The 22,123-nt window shown below is 43.9% G+C and overlaps 1 protein-coding gene across 1 annotated transcript; it reads right to left on the bottom strand.

Moving 5' to 3' along the window:
• Nucleotides 1-697: 697 nt before the first annotated feature.
• Nucleotides 698-20,568, bottom strand: LOC126481868 (synaptic vesicle membrane protein VAT-1 homolog). The gene is made up of 5 exons (XM_050105826.1): nucleotides 20,371-20,568; nucleotides 20,084-20,294; nucleotides 1,623-1,880; nucleotides 908-1,152; nucleotides 698-826 (listed from the first exon to the last, which is right to left on the bottom strand). The coding sequence occupies exons 1-5, from the start codon at nucleotides 20,566-20,568 to the stop codon at nucleotides 698-700; spliced, it is 1,041 nt and encodes a 346-aa protein (XP_049961783.1).
• Between the last annotated feature and the right edge of the window lie 1,555 nt (nucleotides 20,569-22,123).

The following is a 22,123-nucleotide window of genomic DNA, read 5'->3' as shown; positions in this document are numbered from 1 at the left end:
CCGTCCCAAAGCTGACTGGCCAGAGGAAAAGCAAGAAAGAACAAGGAAAGATTATCAGATGAGATGGAGGGAAGAGAGAAATGGAAGTGGATGAGAAAAGCATGGATAGATAGTGGTGTTAAAGGATGTCTTAGCTTCGTGTCTGACGGAAGGAAAACAGCTATGAAATGCTGAATGGGAAGCTATGCTAATGACAATAGATAATCCTTTAATGTCATCTTGAATAACCGTCAACAGTATTATTTTCAGGTCATATCTGTTAACAATTAATATGCGTCGCGTGTGGTGTGTGTGTGTGTGTGTGTGTGTGTGTGTGTGTGTGTCCTGACATAGCTACGCCCGTAATATGGGCTACATGCATCGCCCCTCTTGTCCAGCATTTGACTTTATTAAAGACCACCTTTCATGGTGTATGATTATATTTGACACAAATAACGATATTGTTTAAAACAACAATAGATAACAACGTGCCATAAAGGTTGAACATCCAGAGCAATATTCATCGATTTGGAGTGTATAAATAAGTGCAAATGCAGTATATATAAATCTTATATATAACGATACGGATCCAACTGAAAATCCACGCTTGTCGATGACATTCAGTGTGTTCTCCCGTCGCGTTTTAATCACACTTTGGAACGCTGTGACTTCGACGACTCCTGCCTGTCCCATTCTAGTCTCCAGATTTGTCGCAGCCCTACCTAGCCCTTCGTGGGGGATTCAGGACGTATTCCGGCACCTCCAATCGGGCAGCCTCGTCCTGCACAGACAGGATTACTTTGCCGCAGTTCTCTCGACTGCACAGCTGCCTCATACCGTCGACAACCTGGAAAACAAAATAGAAAATAAAACACTGTCAAAAGTTACCTAAAACCGTGTCACTAGTCGTTATACGGAAGAAAATCACCTTCTCGAACTCTAAAATGGAATGAATTTGAGGGTGAATTTGCTCCCTCGTATAAAGCTGGAACACTGTCGTCAGTATTTTTTGCACTTTCTTCGTGTCATTTTCCAGGTAGTCTCCGACGTTTAGACCTATCACAGCGCAATTCCTCTTGATCATATGTGTTGTGGATATCTGTCTGGTATCCCATGATGGCATCTTCAGTCCCCAAAACTTAGTTTTTGGATATATAGCCGTGCTGTTTGAACCTGAAAATGTTCAACGATTTCTTAGTTTATAGAACATATATGTTAATACATAAATAACAGTGATGTCAGACTTCAGCTTTGGTTCACATTCGATATTTTAAAAATATTCCTTAGTAACTAATACAGATTTTGCCTCATTCTTCTCTTGCTGATGAGAATTTTTTTATACGTACTCAAGATGTATATTATTCATTTAACGCCATCCACGTCTTTCTTACATCAAACCAGAAGTTTAGCTTTTTACGATGCAAGTCTACGTAATCAGCTATATGTGAGCACATTTCCAACATCTAACGGCTATGTTGAAACAAATAAGTAATGAACATTTAGTAAGAGGGCTGTACGTTTTTCCAGTGTTAATTTAATCTTCGCTCGATTCTTTTCGAGTAAGAAGCACTTATATCTACAGAACAACATCAAAGATTAGCTTTGACGAAACATTTCATCCGCCCAGAGACAATTTTACTCACCAATGTTGATTAATCTTCCGCACGCTTTTACCAGCTTCAAGCATTTTTCAATATCTACCCCGCCGTTCGTGTTTATGACAATATCTGCGCCTCCAGGGTATTCTTCCAAAATTTGTCCCACGTAATTTTCATCGTGACGGAAGACGCGGTTTACACCGAGAGCCCGCAGTTTTTCATGCTTGGTTACGGAAGCCGTCCCCAAGATCTTGACCAAAGGGACCAGTCGAGCAAGCTGCACAACGGCAGTGCCTACACCACCTGAAAAGAAAAAGTTTCTGGTATTTGTTCCTTTACGAAAATTAGGAAGCTTATACTGTTAAACTACATCACTCTGCAAAACTAAAGGACGAGATAGTTAACTTCTTATGTTACTTTAACTAGTTCGACCGTCAAAACCACCTTTTACATCGCGCCAAGCCCCTTCCGTTGCGGAGGGACTTCCCTACATTTTTTATATTTTGCAATACAAGTGCCCTAAGCATGAGTCAGTTCACAATATACAAAGTTTTTCTTTATAAACTTACATATAAAATTTCAATATATATGACTTTGAGACAACATTTGGAAGACTTCACACGGGCAAGATTCATTGGGAAGAAGCAGTAGTTGTAAGGAGTATAACTCAGGAGGTGATATTTCTCGCGGCGTTCTTTCACGTGCATGGGCAGCGTTCCGAAACAGTCTCTGCTGTCCAAATAAGAGGGGTTGCTCGAATACGGTCAACTACATCAGCAAATGGCACTGTAATAAGGTAACAACGGACCCACGTCAATCAGAGGGTGCTACTACAACGATACTTACCAGGACATGGCTCGCAATTCCACGCAGGACTGTGACACGCCGACTGCGAAGGACTGGTCTCTGTCTATCCGACGAACAGTAAGTTGTGTCCCGTTAACACCCGGACATTGGCGGCGTCGTATGCCATGATCCGTGCTCTTCTCGCATGAGAGCAGAATCAGTCAGTGCTGATGCTAGACGTGCCTTATTACGACGAGAGGTGGTCCGGGTGCCACGGTGTGGGGTGGCGTAATGTAGCATGGTGTGCTGACCTCTGAGTTCTTTAAGATGATAAAGTCCCTATCAACTTCGTGACGCATTGCTCCTTCCCAATGTGAGTTTTCAGTGGTTCATTCGACTCCGACGCAGGTTTTATGGATGACACTGCGCGACCGCATCAAAAAACTTAATTAGAGCAGCTCCTGGGATGACAGGATTTCGGTGAATGGATTGGCCCCCCCCCCGAATTAAACCCAATCAAGCACGTGCGGGTTGCGTTGGGCAGACGTATCATAGCAAATCCACATACATCAACGACTATCCAGCCGTTCTCAACCACTCTGATGAAGGTTTGGAGCGCCCTACCGGAACAACTTAGCGACCTTGTTGCAAATATGGGAGGAGATTGCAGAACATTCACTGTTCTCCCTGGTGAGCACACATTCTACAAAGAGCCATGCCCCACCTTTTGTAATGTTCAGGAAACCATCACGAATCACGGTGATTTCATTGCAATTATGGTCTTTGAATAAAAGCGACGTTCTGCTAGTCTCATTACGTATTCCTTGCAGCAACCTTGTACTATGCTGTAGCAGTTCATTCTGCAAATGACCCAAGTTTCTTCAAGATATGTTACTGAGTTGTGACTCATCATAAGAACGTTACTTCCGTCCTTAAATTTTGCACGCCAGCGTTTTATCATAGTACTTTACTTCTATACGGACTAGATTGTAGATTGTGCAGTGAAGCAGTAATCCTCTGTCCTTCTTCCAGTTTTTTCATTCGCTACACTTAGGGGGGCAGGCAGAAAACTTCATAAACTATTCTTCCACTTTCCGATAATTGACTTCTAATTTTAAGGGCCATGTGCTTTAAAGAACAACATTTCGATGATATCATGCGGGCAAGAATCATCGGGACAAATTACAGGTCACTGGAATGGCAGGAGGGGGTGGGAGGAGGGGGAGCGTTATATGTGGGAGTCGCGGGTAGTAAGACATTTTTGGACAAGAATCCTATTTCGGAAACGCCAAGAAGTACTGACGAAACAAATCCTCCTTAACTACCAGTTTATCATCTGATTACCCTCAGGTACCATAAAAGTGACAACAGCCTATTTGGCAACGTTCTTTCTGTGGTGCTAAATAAAATAACTACTCTGGTTTACTTTCGACAATAGCAATATGCTATGCACCGTCAGCTTACGATTTTGTTTCTTCATCTTTTACCGAGCTTTCAGCCTATGTATAGCGGGGTCGACTGTACTCATTATTTGGGAATTCGTTTTATTTAACTTAACGGTCGGATGTCTACTTTCGTTACAGCAGCGTCAATGAACCTAAGGCAGTGAAGTAGTGAGCACCACCTGTGTATGAATTGTGTGAACTTAGTTCTGTGTGTGGTGTCTGCGTTTCGTATTTTCTAAGACAGATACTGGAAACCGCCCAGCAGTTCCTTAAAGAAGTGTGGAAAAAAGCCTAAAAACCACACTGAAGCTGGCCAGTGGACCAGATACAGTTGCTAATCCATCGCGCCGACTGTACTCTGTCCTGACTCACTAGTGTCCCGCAAGCTACCGCGCTGCGCGTTACGCCGTAAGAACAAGTAGATTCCGACTTTTTTCTGTTCTTATATTTACCACCCTTATCAAAAATCCATCTTGTAGACAGAAACCCTTCTTCCAAAATGCGTACAGTATTTCAACGAAAGGTTACTTAAATCTGCTGACATGTATTTTGTAATTGCTTTTCGATTATTAGGTAGGAAAAATCATGCTGTAACATCCCCACGACGAAGAACAAGTGGGTCATTTGAAACGAAGCACTATCTAGGATTGTAACACTATGCAATACTATTGCAAAGAATAGTCTAGCCTTATTTCTGAACTTCAGAATGTTTTGCACGAACTCTGAACGCACAAATTTCTAAATATTGATGACATCAATTAACACTCATGAGCTTTAAGTCAGGACAGAGGAATGAGAAAGCGTTTTCCAACATTTAAAATGAAGTTCAAGAAACTCGGGATATTGTACAAGTTTTTAGAAAGGGTAATTATTGCTCTTCTTCCGAATAAACCTAAGAAGAGCCAAAAATTAACCTGTAATCAGTTTGGTATTACACGCTTGAAAAATTCAGGACCTTGCCGAAGAAACGAAGAGAAAATCGAAACTAAATTAGGATGATTATCGACGTTTTCTTATTGAGTAGTGCTCCAGTTTTGCAAACACGGTTAATATTAGAAGGCAGAGTTAGGAAAAAAGGAAACATTTTACACGTTTCTTGTAGTGGCCATTTTAGATTACCTATATTACAATGATTTTGGTAACGTCGAAGGGAATAATTTGTCCCATTGCTAGGCACTGTATTAACTGCAGGCATGAAAGGGTGACCCACTGCTTTTAGCTGAAAGACAGGAGTAGTAAGGACCTACACAATGATGCAACAGGCGTCTATCTCGAAATGGAAGTGGGACAGAAAATCACTGATGACATAAAGATCGTCGAAAGTGTCATGAGCGAAGTCGGATGCTTAATGAAAAGTGTGTGAGCTGTTGCTTGTAATATACACAGAAACTTTAAGAAAATCTAAGCCAGCCGGGTGAGCAGCAGGTGCTTAAGTCGAAGGACTGAATGTTGTCTGACAACTGATTGTTCAGAGGTGGGCGGATTACGGTATCTCTGTAGGATTGATAAAGGAGTTGCATCGGGACCAGAAAGAAATAATAAAACGATTGAAAGCATATGAAATTTAGTGTTACCAGAGAAATGTTACTCGAAGTACAACAGAGTAAGGACTGAATACATACTGGAAAGTCTCATGAAAAGAAAGAATCGAATGAAATACCTAATTTATAGAAGAGAGAATAATTCAGTTCGTACTGAGACAGGGTGATGATTACTGCAATTGAAGGGATGGGGAAAGGAAAGGAGCACTTCGACAGAGCCGGCCGGGGTGGCCGAGCGGTTCTAGGCGCCACAGTCTGGAGCCGCGCGACCGCTACGGTCGCAGGTTCGAATCCTGCCTCGTGCATGGATGTGTGTGATTTCCTTAGGTTAGTTAGGTTTAAGTAGTTCTGAGTTCTAGGGGACTGATGACCTCAGAAGTTAAGTCCCATAGTGCTCAGAGCCATTTGGACTTCGGCAGATAGGCGATGTGAGATGCAGCCGCGGTGTTCGTCTTTGAGCATAGTTGACGAGAACTGCTATGTCATAACCGGAACTAACAATATGAACAAAATGTTTCCCATGGTTTCGTGTACCAGTGTTGAGAGAAGTGGACTTAAAGCATTATTTGTAAGTACCTCCGGAGTTTCAGAAGGTAACTGTGCAGAAATCACACACAGAAAGTAGACATACATCAGTGGATAGAGCGCCTATCCAAGCTTTCAATTCACATTACAGGTGCTCAGTATGAGCACCATTTGTCATCCGGCAAATGTCAATACATGCGTGCACTCCATTAACTGGAATTATACGGGAAAGCGGGAAAGCCTCCCGCTTTTTATATCTGTTCATTGGGTTGAGAACTAATTCTACGTGACAATGCTGAACAGATGATTAAACTTGAAGACAGCACCAGCTACATGTGCTATCTGTAATTGTAAGAATTGTGCCTATCATTAGCAGGCCACCCTTACCGATGAGAGACTGATAGAGCAGTAACATGCAGCAGATTTCTACTGGTTCTCTGGGACGTATGTGGTAAGGAAAGGGTTTAGGGGACAGTCTTATTGTCTATTCATAAACTAACCACTACTACTGCTCTTCGAGTGCTGTGTTAGGTAAGAGATTTGCCAATTTATCTGGCACACAGCGGTGAACCTATCAGAAACGGTGAGGATATATAAAGTGCCAGGTAACCTACGTGACATTTTGGTTCTACATAGTTTTCCTGCTGTCTGTTACTTAAGAATAAACAGCATTTGTAGCTAAACTGAAATTATAAACGTCTAATGCAGTTTTTATTTGGAAAGTTTTGATTTGTAATGTGAAACAGAGGAATGTTGTACAAACAAAAACAATACATATTTATGATATATATAATTCACTAAACAATAACGTAAAATTAAAATCGCAAAAAATATATCAAACATCGATTCAATATTTTGTCGAAGTTGTATAAATCATGTTTCTGTTACTGCGCAGCAACTTTCGACTTTATCAGTAACAACAGCAGAGTCTCGCTGTTGATAATGAAGAAGATTTTACCGAGTATAAACAATACGTTTGCAGGGTGTTTCCATAAGAGCGTGCAAAAGTTTAACAGGACAGACGATGCTCCACTGAATAATTTTAGGTGGGGAATCTAAGGTTGGAGAAGCTATCTTAAGGAGATAGTGGGACTAAAATCACATTAGTGTGTTTTTCTTGTTTACATTAGTTACAGTTAACTGCAACCATCATCACTGACAATGAATGTACCATTTGAACTGCATCTTACAAAATGTGCTGAAACGGAAGGCCATGAACCTCAATGCTAGCATGACATCGGTGACCAAGATTCTGACGTATCCTGTCAAATAACCCTGGTGTGTTGCAAATCTCATCATAGACAGCTGCAATTCTGGCAACTAATTCCATCTTCGTATCTACTGGGGACTCATACACGACTTTAAACTTCCTCTTAGGAAATAATCAATGGGATTCAGGTCACTTGACCTCGCAGGCCAAGGAATAGGACCTCTACGCCCAATCCAGGGACCAGGAAATACTGTACAGATTGTTGCAGACATCCACACTAAAGTGAGGCGGTGCACCGTTATGTTGTACCCACATCCTCTCACAAATAGCCAAGGGTACGTTCTCCAACAGCTGAGGTACAACTCTGTACACGAATCTCAAGTACAGGTGGCCATTCAGATGGCTAGAAGAAATGACCCAGTGAGGTTGTGGCCTACAAGACCGACCCAGACATTCACAGCAAAACGTACCTGATGGTCTGACTACTACAGCGTGTTTTCCTCATCCCACACATGGCTATTCCTGCTATGCAACATGCCATCACGATCAAATGAGACCTCGTCAGTAAGAAGTACGAGTTAGAGGAAATCTGGTCGATCAGTCCATTGTTGGAGCAAACCACTGTCACAATGCAACCGTTGGTACTAAGTTCCAAGCATTGCATGGACTACTACTGGGTGATATGGGTGTAATTGCTGTTCGTGGAGTACGCGCCACGCGCTGATACGTGGAGCGTCCAATTCACGTGTAATACTAGTAGTACTTTTAGTGGGGTCCGCTGGAACACGTTTGAGCACCTCTTCAAAATCTGGTGTGCGAGTTGTGCTCGTGTTGCCAGATCTCTCGTTTCTTCTTTCCAGTTAACCAGTCTCCCACATTCGTCGATCGAGAGAAATGCACACTCGTAGTGACTGATAATGCCTGTTAGGAAAACGCTCCCTGCACAACCTTCCAACAGCGAGTGCGTTGCAACGTACTTCTGTCATTAGACGTATGAGTTCTGCGAAGCTTTACTGGTACTGCTCCATCGTGTAATACTGTAAGTCTCTGAATAGTACTGTGCAATGAATGGGCCCTTCGTCGATTCGTAGCACGTTCTGTCATGGGACAATGTAAATACGAGACAACAAAGCCACGTTACGGACACAAAGTAAACAAAACCTTCATCACGACTTACTAGTAATCAGGCTCGTCCGTGTTCCCTTGCATGCAGTAAAGAATGTACATGTAAATAAACAGCACAGTACGTGTAAATTTGTGTGCATGTTAGTTGTACATTCGCTGGGAAAGAGTAATACTAAACAAAGCGCTGGACTAGCTGCTTACTTCCATATCTCGTTAAGGTGGCTTCTCCGACCCCAGTTTCCTATCTCTAATTGTTCAGGGAAACATTCTCTACATCCTGTTACATTTTCGGGGATTCTTACGGAAACATATATATATATATATATATATATATATATATATATATATATATATATATTTGTGTGTTGATGCATGTGAACTGCACGTACATTGAAAGTAATCGCTTTGACTACACAAAAGTGCAGAAATTGCTTGTTGAACTATTTTTATTACTTATAAAATGCAAATTATATTCTGAAAAGAATATTAAATACACAAGACTAATGCTGAATGATGTGCGATTCTAACTATGTGCAAAACAACCAACCAAACAACAAAGCAAAAAGAGTAGACACGTGGGTTCCCATTTTCTCTTACACATTAATATATATTAATTTCCCAACCAATTCTACCAATACTACCGGTAATTCTACCATCTACTACGTCATTTATACAGCATGCTGAATGTACCGAACTGTAGTTTTGGTACAGCGCAACTCAAATTATAGTAATATACATGCGTAGCTTGCCATCTGCATAGGATTCATCTTCATTTTATTTTATCTATGTTAATTTCATGTACTGTCCCGTTACGTGACCGTGGAGATTTGCTCTTCAGTTTCGTCCTACGGAACTATGTAAAATATAACGTGGAATACTGCAGTCGAATGGCGGAAAAGACATTGGGATTTTCAAACCAACCATTCCTTTAATTACCGGGTTCACATAGCGCTCAGTCTCTAACGATACTCTTTCCCCTTAACCATCACACAAAATGTCGTGCGGAAGCAGGCGAACCACAAAATACGTGTTATTGGTGGGAGACCTAAAATGCAATGAATATACTAAAGAGACTGCCTACACTACTTTTGCCCGTCCTCTTCCGTGTTGTTAGTTTGTATTTTTTTTTAGGGCGCAAAAACAACTGTGGTCATACGCGCCCAAGTCAAAATTATAGAACACTAACACAGAGGAGTTAAATGACTATACGTCAGTCCCAATTGACGTAAGACAAGACAGCTAAAAACAGGGACGTGGAGAAAGGGCTACAAGAGACACCATACAGAAACTGAGGTCAAAAACTAAAAATTAAATGACCTTCGCCATATAGCTTTGGCGGATAAAAAGAAAAACACGGTCAACAGCCCGAGCGTCATTTGCTAAAACGGCCGATAAATCAGACGGCAAACCCAAGCGGGAACGTAAACTATTAAAAAATGGACATTCCTTCACGAAGCGGCGGACAGTTAAAACTTGGGCGCAATGTGTACAACGCGGTAGGAGAGAGCCATTTTTCAAATGACTATGGCTAAAAAGTCAGTGTTCAATACGCCACCTAGTTGTCCCTGGTGGGAGGGCCGAGAGGTCGTCCAATCCGCAGGGAGAGGCTTAATAGTCTGTAGTTTATTCCCATGAAGGGAGGACCAATGGCAATGCCAAAGGGACACCACCTCCGGGTAGACGGCAACGCAGAGATCATTGGAGGTAATGTAGGAACTAGTGGGCTGAGGTACAAGGATTTCAGCCTTGGTAGTAGCGTCAGCGGCTTCGTTTCCTGGCAGACCGACAAGACCAAGAACCCACATAAACATCACTGTGGCTCCACCAACAGAGGGCAAGTGGCAGTTTTCCAGGGCCCGCTTCACTAAGACATGCGCAGACACACTTTGAAGGGCGCAGAAGGAGTCTGAGCAGAGGAATCAAGGAGGTAACAGAAGAGGGACGCCCCCATAGCAATCAAAGGAATCATCGAAGGAGGCGGCACAGGATGTGTGACCACGCGTGGCAGACAAACGCCATGCATACCTCCCGAGGAGAAAGTCACGGCGGTAAGACAGTAGTAGTTCAGCAGCTTCAGCATACAGACTCAACGAGGGTAGTGTAAAAGACGCCAGTGGCCAAACGGATGCCACGATGGTGGATAGTGTTGAGATGGCGTAAGAGGGACAGACGTGCAGACGCACAAATTAAGCACCCATCGTCAAGTTTCGAACAGACAAGTGAACGGTACAAACGGAATAGGCTGTTTCGATGTGCATCCCAGGAAGTGCCATTGAAGACACGTAGAACATTGAGGGACCGAATACAGTTGGCTGCCAGGTACGATACATGGGAGGACCAAGAGTGCTTTCTATTGACCATAAGCCCAAGGAATTTCGTAGTTTCAACGAGTGGAAGAGCAACACGCCCAAGATGTAAAGATGGCGGGAGAAATCAACTGCGCTGCCAGATATTCATACAGACGGTTTTGTCAGTGGAGAAACTAAAGTCATTGTCAACGCTCCAGGAGTAAAGACGATCAAGACGTCGTCGAAGACTTCGCTCAGTGAGATCGGTCCGTGGGGGATTGCAACAGATGGCAAAATAGTTAACAAAAAGGGAGTCAGAGATGCCCCTTCGGAGACATGCCATTATAGGGTTCATAGCGATAACAAAGACGATGACGCTAAGGACGGAACCCTGAAGCACGCCAGTTTCCTGGATAAAGGTGTCTAATAAGACAACCCACACGCACCTTGAAAACTTGGTCCTTTAAAAATTCCCAAAGGAAACAGAGCAGGCGGCCACGAAAGCCTCACGTGTAAAGACTATGTGATACCAGTTCACCTGCAGTTGTAGGCTTTCTCCGAATCGAGAAACATGGCCAGTCTCGGATTTCCGCAGAAAACCCTTCATGACATGGGTGGACAAAGTAACGAGATGGTCAAATGGAGAACGGCGCGCTCGAAATCCACGTTGTGCAGTCGTTAGTAAATTGCGATACTCGAGCCACCAAACCAGCTGCGCATGAATCGTACGTTCGATCACCTTGTGAACACGGCTGGTGATAGTGATGGGGCGGTAGCTAGAAGGACTGTTTTAGTGCTTACTGGGCTTAGGTATGGGTGTGACGCTGGCGTCACGGCAACGTCCGGGAAATGTGCCCTCTGCCCAGACACGGTTGTACGTATTAAGCAGAAAGTGCTTTCCCACAAGAATAAGGTGATGCAACATCTGAATGTTGACAGGGCCTAACCCTGGGGCGGAGGATCGGGATGAACTGAGAGCATGATCTAGCTCCATCATAGTTAAGGCGGCGTTTTAGCTCTAACGATTCGGAGATGAGAAGGGTATCGCCCGAGCACCCCGAGCCTCCTCCCCTCGTTTCCGATGGAGGAAGGCAGGGTGACAGTGGAAGGAGCCCGAAATTTCCGCAAAATGGCGGCCCAAGGTGTTGGAGATAGTAATAGGGTCCTCGATGACGTCTCGTACTGTCAGGCCGGAAATTGGCGAATGGATCATGGTCCCAGAGACCCGTAGGAAGTTGGCCCATACGACAGAGGAAGGAGCGTAACTGTTAGAAGAACTAGTTAATGAAATCAAGTAGCTTTCTTGCTATCCCAAAGAATGCGAAGACACTTTGCGCGCATCTGTTTCTAATGAATGCAGTTATCCAGTGTAGGAAGGCGGCTAAAAACGCAGGGGGGGGGCACGTCTCCCCTTGCGAATGGGGTCGCGGCATACCTCAGTCCACCAAGGGCCTTAGACACGACATGGTAAAGAGGTAGTATGAGGAATGGTGCATTTGGCAGCAGTAAGGATAAATTTTGAGAGATAATCCACCTGGTCATCACAACTGGGAAAATCTGTTCTTCGAATGTCGCCATTTTGGTGTGCAAACAGGTGGTGGAGGAGTCAAAAATCTAACAGCACATGGGAAAAGGTCACTCGAGTATACGTCAAGAAGGATGGACCACTCAAGACGATGGGCAAGGTGGACAGAAGGATAGGTTCGAACGGGAATATGTGTGCGAGGAGTCGGAAAGGATTTTGGGTGATCCTGTGTTAAGGGAGAAGAGGTTGAGCTGATTGAGAAGATCAGCCAAGAGGGCACGTTTCCGAGGTTCTGGGAAAACCCCAAAGGGGATGATATCCATTAAAGTCACCAAGTAGCAGAAATGAGAGAAGTAGCAGTCCAATAAGCCGAATGAAGTTTTCCCTGGTGATATCGAATGACTGTGGGCCAACATAAATGGTACAGCGGGAAAAAGGTGAGGAAGGGAAAGGCGAACTGCAACAGCTTGAAGATGGGTAATCAGCTAGATGGGTTGACTGTCGTCCCGTATGAGCAACATCACGCCCCCTTGAGCTGGAACACTGACCTCAGGGGAAAGTCAAAACCAGCTGGGAAGAAACGTGAAAGCTCAAAGCAGTCGTGAGGACGCAATTTTGAATTCTGAAAGCAAAGTATAAGGGGATGCTGCATAAATCCTCTTCGTGGGATCGAAGGAAGTGAACATTCCATTGGAGGAGTCGTGATGAAGAAATGAAGGCGGTGTCACTTGCCGGCGGCTGTGTGACAACCTGCGAAGACACGCTGCTACAAGTCACAAATGAAGGAGGATCCTGCTCCATGAGGTCCACAGAAGCATCGGCTTGTTTGCGCTGTCGGTATGTGACGTTCAACGCAGAGAAACGGTTGGTGGTGCGCACCGGCGACACGGAGGCCACCTGGGCTAATGTATTACGTGGCAACACCATCAAAGACGATCTTCGAGCCGGCGAAGGAGAAGTGCGTTTGCCTTTGTTGGATTTATTCGTGCATTTCCGGTTAGTAGAGGAAGAGACAGGTGTTATTTGGCTGGAGGCACGTAGGATTTCTTCATGTGAGTATTCCTTGGGTCCTTTCTGGCCTACCGGTTGTGTAGTTGGTGGCTTCGCCCCATGAGGCGAGAGTTCGATGGCTTGTTGCACAGCTGGACTGGGGGATGGCAATACTACCTTGACACACTGCGATTTCACAACCTCAGAGCTGAATTTGAGGTCGCATGTCTGCATGGTCATGTCCTTCATGGAGCGAGAGGTAACAAGAACAGAATTACAAATGCCAGACGTGATAATGCAGTGTTTGCGACCAGCCAGTAACTTGTATCTTCTGGACAGCCCGCTTATCAAGATACATAGGACAATCCCGAGAGGACGCGGCGTGGCCACCATTGCAGGTTACACAGTGCAGGGAAAGAGACAGAATCGCCCTCATATGCATCCCTACCACAGGTTGCACATTTGTCTGGGTGCCGACAAGACATTCTAGTGTGGTTGAAATGATGACACTGGTAGCAGTGCATCAGTTTCGGAACATATGGTCTGATTGTGGTAATTTCATAGCCTCCTTTGATCTTGGACAGAAAAACCCCTCTTAAGATGAGAACAAGAGTGTAGGTGACACTATGGAATAATCCACCTTTACATCACCTGATGACGGCTATGAAACCCTGACCAGAAAGACTGGATTTCCACTTCTGTCAGACCGTCGAGCAGCCTAGTGTAAATAACACCATGGGAGGAATTCAGTTTCTATCGGCCTCGACGCGAACAGGACAGCCAAGAATAAGCGAACCAGCAAGCAGTTGGGCTTGAGAATCAGAAGTGATCTCCAAAAGTAAAGTGCCATTCCATAAACGAGAGAAGGATTTGACAAGGCCAGCAATTTCATCAACACCTGTCTGAATAATAAACGGGTTTATCATTGCAAAGGACAGTCTTCAGTATGGGATACCATAAGGAACCGTGCTGTAGCTTGAATGGTCTTTGAATCGTTAGCAACATTCCGTTTAAGTTTTGTAGAAGTTGACTGAGAAGATGATTAACTCATTGCGAGAAAATTCCATGATTACCAGTGTCTCCAGTGGCACACTCCTTCCAACTGGGGCCCCCTTGAGAAGGGAGCGCACCTGCCTTAGGTGATGGGTCACACCTGAGGTCACACCTCCCCAACAGCTGATAGAGGAACCAATCGGCAATTTGGTAAGGTAGCAGCTCAGGCCATCATCCCTCCCTGGGCCTGGCCTGTACCAGTGGGGTACATGCGAACCCTGCCTGTTGGCTGGGAATTACGCGTTACCCAGACACCTGTTACGCGTCAGACGCGTGGACCGGCCGTCAGGAGCGCACAGGGAGGAAAAAGGAAAAAGTGTATCCTCAAACGTCGAAGCAGAGGAACGAGAGGAGAAGGGAAACAAAGAAAGGAAAAGGGAACGAAAAACAGTGGTGGGACTGTTCATATGTCAGCGAGACAATGCGGAACGTTCCCGGTAAAACCGCAGACATGTTCCCCAACGGAGGGGAAAACGAATAGCAAGAGGATAGACATGCAGAACGGAAGGGAAGAGATGCTGCAAAGTCTGGGGCCCCCGTGATAGCCAAACGCAAACCTGCCAAAGATGGCGAGCCCCCTGGGAAGCTCTTTGGTATTGCTGCACAGTATGGTATCCATTCCAGGTACGTAAATCTGAATCAGGATATCGATAGGGTTCAAAGACAGGTAGGTAGTTTAGTACAACAGCAAAATAGGGAAGGGGGGTCACGGATGTGATACGCAAGATGGAGTGGCAAATATTAAAACAAAGGTGTGTGTCGTTGGGGCGGGACCATTTTACGAAGTTTGTCACCAGCTTACTCCGCCAAATTCAATAATATTTTGTTGTGTACAGCCTACGTAGAAAGAAAAAGGGCATCGTAATTAAATATGAGCACGCACTAAGAGGTCTAGGTCTTCGTTTTTCCAAGTTGTTATTGAGAATGAAACAGCAGAGAATGTCAAAATGGATCAAGAAAGCTCCTGCCAAGCATTTAATCGGGAACTTTAACGTAATAATGTAATTGTACGAAGGACGTAGAGCATCACCCATCCACACTTTATGGGCAGACTCGGCTCATTCTGGCCACAGTCCGTACCAGCAGAAAGAAAGAAACACACACACACACACACACACACACACACACACACACACACACACACGCACGCACGCACGCACGCACGCACGCACGCGCGTTTTCCCTTTGCTTTAGCTAAATACGTGACGTGTCCGCAGAATGGGGGCGCTAGCACAATGATTACTGTAGTTGTCACGCTCAAAAAATAATTTGGAAGAAAATAACTTGCTTTTAGCCGCAAGTGACTGGACTAAAGGGCAGGTGACTTCGGTACGTAAGGAAGGTGAAAGAACGGACCTGCAAAATTACAGACCAATATCCCTAACTTCTGTTTGCTGCAGAATCGTTGAACATATTCTTACTTCGAATACAATAAACTTTGTTGAGACTAAGAAGCTGATGTCCACAAATCAGCATGGTTTTAAAACGCATCGCTTGTGCCAAACTCAGCTTGCCCTTTTCTCAGGTGATATACTGAAAGCCGTGAATTAAGGGCAACAGACAGGTTCCATATTTCTGGATATCCGGAAAGCATGGCACGGTGCCTCTTTGCAGGCTATTAAAGCAAGTACGAGTATATAGAATCAGTTCACCGATATGTGAGTGGCTCGAAGACTTCTGAAGTAATAGAACACAATATTTTGTCATCGAGGACGAGTTTTCATAAGAGGCAATGGTATAGTCAGGAGCGGCCCAGGGAAGTGTGACAGGACCGCTGTTTTTCTCTATAGACAAATTATCTGGCGGTCAGGGTAGGCAGCAATCTGCGGTTGATTCCTGATGACGCCGTGGTGTACGTATGGTCTCGAAGTTTAGTGACTGTAGGAAGATACAAGACAACTTACACATAGAATTCCAGTTGGTGTGATGAATGGCAGCTAGCTCTAAATGTGGAAAAATGTAAGTCAGTGCTGATGAGTATGAAGAACAAACCTGTAAAGTTCGGATACAGTATTACTAGTATCCTGCTTGACTCAGTCAAGTCATTTAACGGGCGTAATGTCTCAGAGTGATATTAAATGGAACGAGCGTGTGGGAAGTGTGATAGGTAAGATGAATGGTCGACTTGGGTTTATTGGGAGAATTTTAAGGGAGACCGCATTTCGAACGCTGGTATGACCTATTCCTGAGTACTGATCCAGTGGATAGGATGCGTACCAGGTCGGATTGAAGGAAGACATCGAAGCTATTCAGAAGTGGGATCGACCAATACTTAAGTGTTATGGAGACGCCTCTAGAATCAAATGGGAATCCCTGGAGCTAACGCAATGTTCTGGAGAGACACTATTAAGAAAATTTGGAGAACCAGCGTTTGAAGCTGACTGCCAAACGATTCTACATTGCGCTTAAGGACCATGAAGATAAGATACGAGAAATTAGGGCTCATGCGGAGGCATGCAGACTTTCTTCCCCTCGCTCTTTTTGCGGAGATTTAGATGTATTTCACCCCCAGGTTACACAAAAGTTCTCATTACAGGTTATGACTTCTTATCAAGTCACCATCAGATGATCTGATCTATTACAAAAAAATAGTAAAATATATGGAAGCTCCGTAACAAATGAAAATAATTCCTACGCCCAACTATACGTACTTAAATGCGCTACACAGTAACATGAGGACATAAATCAAGATGCATAGATCAATATCCTGATAGCTGAAAGTTCCTGGTAGATTAAAACTGGGTGCCGACTCGAGCTCGGAACTTCTTTCTTTCGAGGCCAAGCCTTCTACCGACTGAACTACCCTATGACGACTCACGACCCGTCCTCGCAGCTTTACTTCCTCCAGTAATTCGTATCCTACATTTCAAACTTGCCCGCGTATGGCAATGGCCCCGAATTTGAGTCTCGGTCCGGCATACAGTTTAAATCTGCCAGGAACTTTCATATCAGCACGAACTCCACAGCAGAGTGAAAATTTCGTTCTGATCATGATACCTCTCAGTATGTTCCTAAAGAGTAATAACAGAATTTAAGAGCTATCAATGTTTACTGATATACATTGACGTAAAAAAGTCGACACAAAAGTTAATGCAGAGTAATGAAATTTTGGGACTACGTTTGACTAGCCAACATGTAGAAGTGATTAACACTGTAAGATCACAGGTTAATGTAAGCGCGAGATAAGCATTTGCAAATGCGATACGCTGGTAATCAATAGCCGGTGTAACTGCCAGACTTTAATGCAAGCGTGAAAAACGTACGTACATTGTACAGTTGAGGTGCCGGGTATCAATTTGTGAGCTGCAGTTCCGTGCCTGTTGCACTTGGTCGGTGAATACAGGGACGTAGTCGTGGATGATGCTGCAGCTGTCACCCGATGTTCTCCTGTATGTGCTCCATTGGGGACAGATCTGTTGATGGCGCAGGCGAAGACAACATGTCCACACACTATAGAGAATGTTGGGTTACAATAACGGCATGTGGGCGAGCGTTATCTCATTGGAATACAACCTGTGGAATGCTGTTCATGATTAGCAGCACAATAGGTCGAATCACCAGATACACTACAAATTTGCCACCAGGGTGCATGGGATAACCAATAGAGTGCTACTGCTGTCATATGAAATCGCAGCATAGACCACAACTTCAGGTGTCGGTCCAGTGTGTCTAGGAGAGAAATTTGTTTGCAGGCCCCCCAACTGCCCCCTCCCAACCAACACACTGCCATTACTGGCACCGAGGCAGGATCAGCTTTCATCAGGAAACAACACACTTCCCTCTCCCCTCCAATGGGCTTACGCTTGACACCTCAGAAGTCTCAAAAGGCGCTGGTTTCGGGTCAGCGACATGCATGCTACTGGGAGTGTCTCTGAGCAGTACTTGAAGTAGCCTATTTTTAACAGTTCGTTGTATCACTGTAGTCCCAGCTTCTGCAGATACTGTATCATGTCCCAGAGCCATACGCCGAACACGATCGTCCTTCTGGGAACTGCCATGTTATCTGGAGCGGTCTTCTTGTGACCATATTTCCGTGACCGCAGCTGTCAGCAATCATGTACAGAGGCTACATTCCTGACTGATCTCTCTGCAGTATTGCAGAAGAAACAATCTGCTTCTAGTAGTTTTATCACAAGACCTTGTTCTGGTTCAGACTCAGAGGTGTTGATAATGGCGTCTTTGTCGCCTTAAAGCTCGTGGTCTCGCGGTCGCGGGGTCTCGGGTTCGATTCCCGGCGGGGTCAGGGATTTTCACCTACCTCGAGATGACTGGGTGTGTGTTATTTCATCATCATTCACGAAAGTGGCGAGATTGGGCTGAACAAAGGCTGGGACTTTGTACGGGCGCTGATAACCGCGCAGTTGAGCGCCCCACAAACCAAACATCATTTGTCACCTTAAAGGCATACTTGACTGTCAAGAAATCATCACGTCCAATCTAAAAAGTAATGTTCGCAACTGTTACGGGGCGATCCTCAATGACGCTACTAGGGCCACTCCTAAAGCCTAGTATGAAATTTAAAGAGACTTCTTTCATATGTACAAACACACCTACCAACTTTCGTTTATGTCGCCCAACTACTACTTTGCATTATGATTTTTCGGTCGGTGTACATACACATGATTGGTCGGTTCAGTCCACCTATGATAAATAACATTAAATAAAACTGTCAGTTTAGGTGTGTGAAATTAGATTTAGTGATATAATTAGAAATCCGGCAATGTGGATGAGGTCGTGAGCCTAGTTGGACGCACAACACATACATTTAAGCAATAAACATGAATGTTTAAAGTTACACGCTTATGGGTGAATCACAGCTTCTGTGTATGCTGCAGCACGACACAGTCTCGTCCTCATGCTCACAGGTCATCTGTCGTCTGTTGGATGGGATACTCTCCTAATATCTCGCCCGACCATTAACTCAAGGCAGCGCTAGCTTTTACGCTCTGTACGATAAATTTAATATCCTGTGGCCTGAAATGGGCCACAAATGCTACAGGAGGATGGCGTGGTGTTGTCATTGCTAGAGTACTGGATGTTATTCTTGTTTTACTGTCCCTGTTAATACATGTCGATAAAAGTAATATTGCAAAACTTACGTTTGGGGCGTCCATCGAATTGGCACGTAAAATTGTGCTTTAAAAATCATTTTGTTCTTAACGGGAAACAAACCAACGCTTTCCTTCTGTAATAGGTGTCGTATGAAAGACATGGAGATGCACTAATTGTCTATGGTGACATCAATTACACATTGCAAAAATAAAATTCCAAATATTTGCCAAAACACCAGAGAAAATGCATCTAACGATTGTTAGGAGGGACACCATCTGTAGAGTTGTTCTTTGTTTGTGTCCATTTATCTAGTGGCTCACATTTCTTGCATACTTTTAATCTCATAGCCTTCTGTTCCAAGATAGATATGTTTCAACAATGAGCAGCTCTTCAGGCTAATTCAGTTGACGTTTGGTTTGTGGGGCGCTCAACTGCACGGTAATCAGCACCCGTACTAATTCCCAGCCTTTGTTCAGTCCAATATAGCCACTTTCATGAATGATGAAACGATGAGGACAACACAGACACCCAGTAATCTCGAGGTAGGTGAAAATCCCTGACCCCGCCGGGAATCGAACTCGGGACCCCGCGCTCGGGAAACGAGAAGGCGACCGCAAGACAACGAGCTGCGGACTTTCAGTTGAGTTACGAAGCACCGGACTCAAGTACGTATATTTGTATGTGGACGTTAGTTGAGTTTGTAATTTAGTTCCCCAATATTTTAGTATCCCTTTATTTTTAAAGCAGATCTGACGGTTACTTCGTGATACAGCGTAACCCATAACACCGTTTATTTGATTTGATGCCGAAATTCTACTTAAATACTTTACGAGACAATGTGTTTCCCTAAGGCAACACGCCTGCTTTGTGGAACCTCTTTTTTATTGTAAAGATACGCTGTGACAAGAGTGCGTCACAATGGCTACATGTAAGGTATCCACTGATGACACAAAAATCCGTTGTTACCTGCGATGGACTGCATGAACACAGTCTGACCGGTCCTGAGGCGTGCCAAGTCGAACAGACACAGGTAAGCCACCAAGAAGTTCAGACCGAGACCGACCGCATCTATCAGCCTGATGTTGTCCGGCACTGGGAAGCAGTTCTTCCGCGGCACTTGGGCGATGCCGTGGAAAAGACCACCTTGCATTTTCAGACACAAAACCCGCTGCCCTTCCTGAAACGAAGAAAAACACACTAATGAATGTCTCCCTTAAAACTGTTACTGAAGCAATTACTTGACATAACCTCACCTCTATGTCACGGACTTCAAATCCGCTAGCTGGTGCGATTCCAGAGCACTCACTGCCCATGATGACCGGAAAGTCTGTGTTTCTTATTATGCCCAGGCGCAGGTAATTGTCCATGAAATTTAGACCGCAGTAAAAAACCTCCACTTCAACGAGATCATCCTCAATGAATTCTGGTACCGGTGCGTCCTCAACCTGCATGTATAGATATACGTTAACAAGGATACAGATTAATATTTGTCCTCAGATATCCTAACTAGAAATTCCGAACTCATGTCATTTCATCAAAAATTGTCAGTAAACCTTAAGAGAGATCGAAAGACGTTTTCTACATCTATTTATGTACTAGGTCCCGTTACAATGTGTAGCAGGGACAACTTGATACTAACATTAGCTATTTTCAGCCGTTTTCCATTCTCGTTTTGATGAATGGTAGAAAGACTTTCTGATGACTATGCAAGTGTTCTGATTTTTCCAGCTGCTGTAATGGTGCCTGAAGTATGTATGCAAGGGTGGTTTGTAATGTATGGTGGGTGGTTTGTCATGCATGTCTGGTGGGTGGTTTGTCATGTCTGGTGAATCTGCATGAAACAATGGAACATTTTTATTGCACCTTTATTGTTGTAAATTTTATTATTAGAATGATCGTATAGAGAATTTCAAGAATGTATTGCATATAGTTTATTGTCGACAGCCGTCTGAATTTTTGGTGCTCGACTGCAATTGAGAACGGAGAAAACCGAGTTTCATGCTGTTACTAACATTTTCATTCGAAAGGTTGGACTGCCGCCCAAGTCAAAACAGAATTAGATGAAGTTGATCTGGACTTTACACCATCACTGAAGATCATTTACTTTTGGATTGATTAGTTTTATTGTGGCCAGATACAATTAAAGCTGAGCGCGCTCCAGCCGTCCAATTGAAGTCACCAAAAATGAAACCATTGACAATATTCATGATATGGTAACGCAATACTTTAGGAACAGACCGAAAGAGGTCATTGTTCACAAAGTTCAAAATGTGTGTGATGTGGGGTCTGCGTGGGGTAAGATCAAGTGGGAGGTGCACCAATAATCAGTGTTGGGGCCACTCGTGTTCCTTATTTATATAAATGATACGTACTCTAGTACTACGGGTAACAAAGATTTCTGTTTGCCGATGACACTAGCTTGGTAGTGAAGGATGTTGTGTCCAACACCGGCTCGCTTTCAAATAGTGCAGTTCATGACCTAAGTTCACGGCTTGTAGAAAATAAACGCTAAATCACAGTAACTAAATTTTTACAGTTTCTGAAACAATTCATGAAAACCCAACGTTTTAATTTCACAGAATGGGCATATGATTAGTGAAACTTGACAGTTCAAATTTCTAGGTGTTCAGATAGTAAACTGTCACGGAAAGTCCAAGTTCAGAATCTTGTTCAAAGACTTAATACTGTCATTTTTACTAATCGAACGGTATCTGAAGTGATAGTTAGACACGAAAATTAGTCTACTTTGCTTATCATTCGCTTATGTTTTATGTTATTATATTTTGTGGTAACGCTTCCCATTCCAAAAGGATATTTCTGGCTTAGGAACGGGCGTTTCGGACAATAGGTGGTTTAAGTCCACGAAGCTGTTGTAGATACCTGTTCACGAGTCTGGGTATTTTGACATTTGACTCAATAAATAAATAAATAAATCCCTTACTGTCATTTATTGTTGACAATATTAGCTTACCCCCGAGAATAAGTAACTTTCCCTGAGTTAATACT

The sequence above is a fragment of the Schistocerca serialis genome, chromosome 5 (assembly GCF_023864345.2).
Source record: "Schistocerca serialis cubense isolate TAMUIC-IGC-003099 chromosome 5, iqSchSeri2.2, whole genome shotgun sequence".
NCBI lineage: Eukaryota > Metazoa > Arthropoda > Insecta > Orthoptera > Acrididae > Schistocerca > Schistocerca serialis.
Note: the sequence above shows the minus strand (reverse complement) of the source record. Positions and strands in the feature narration are given on the sequence as shown.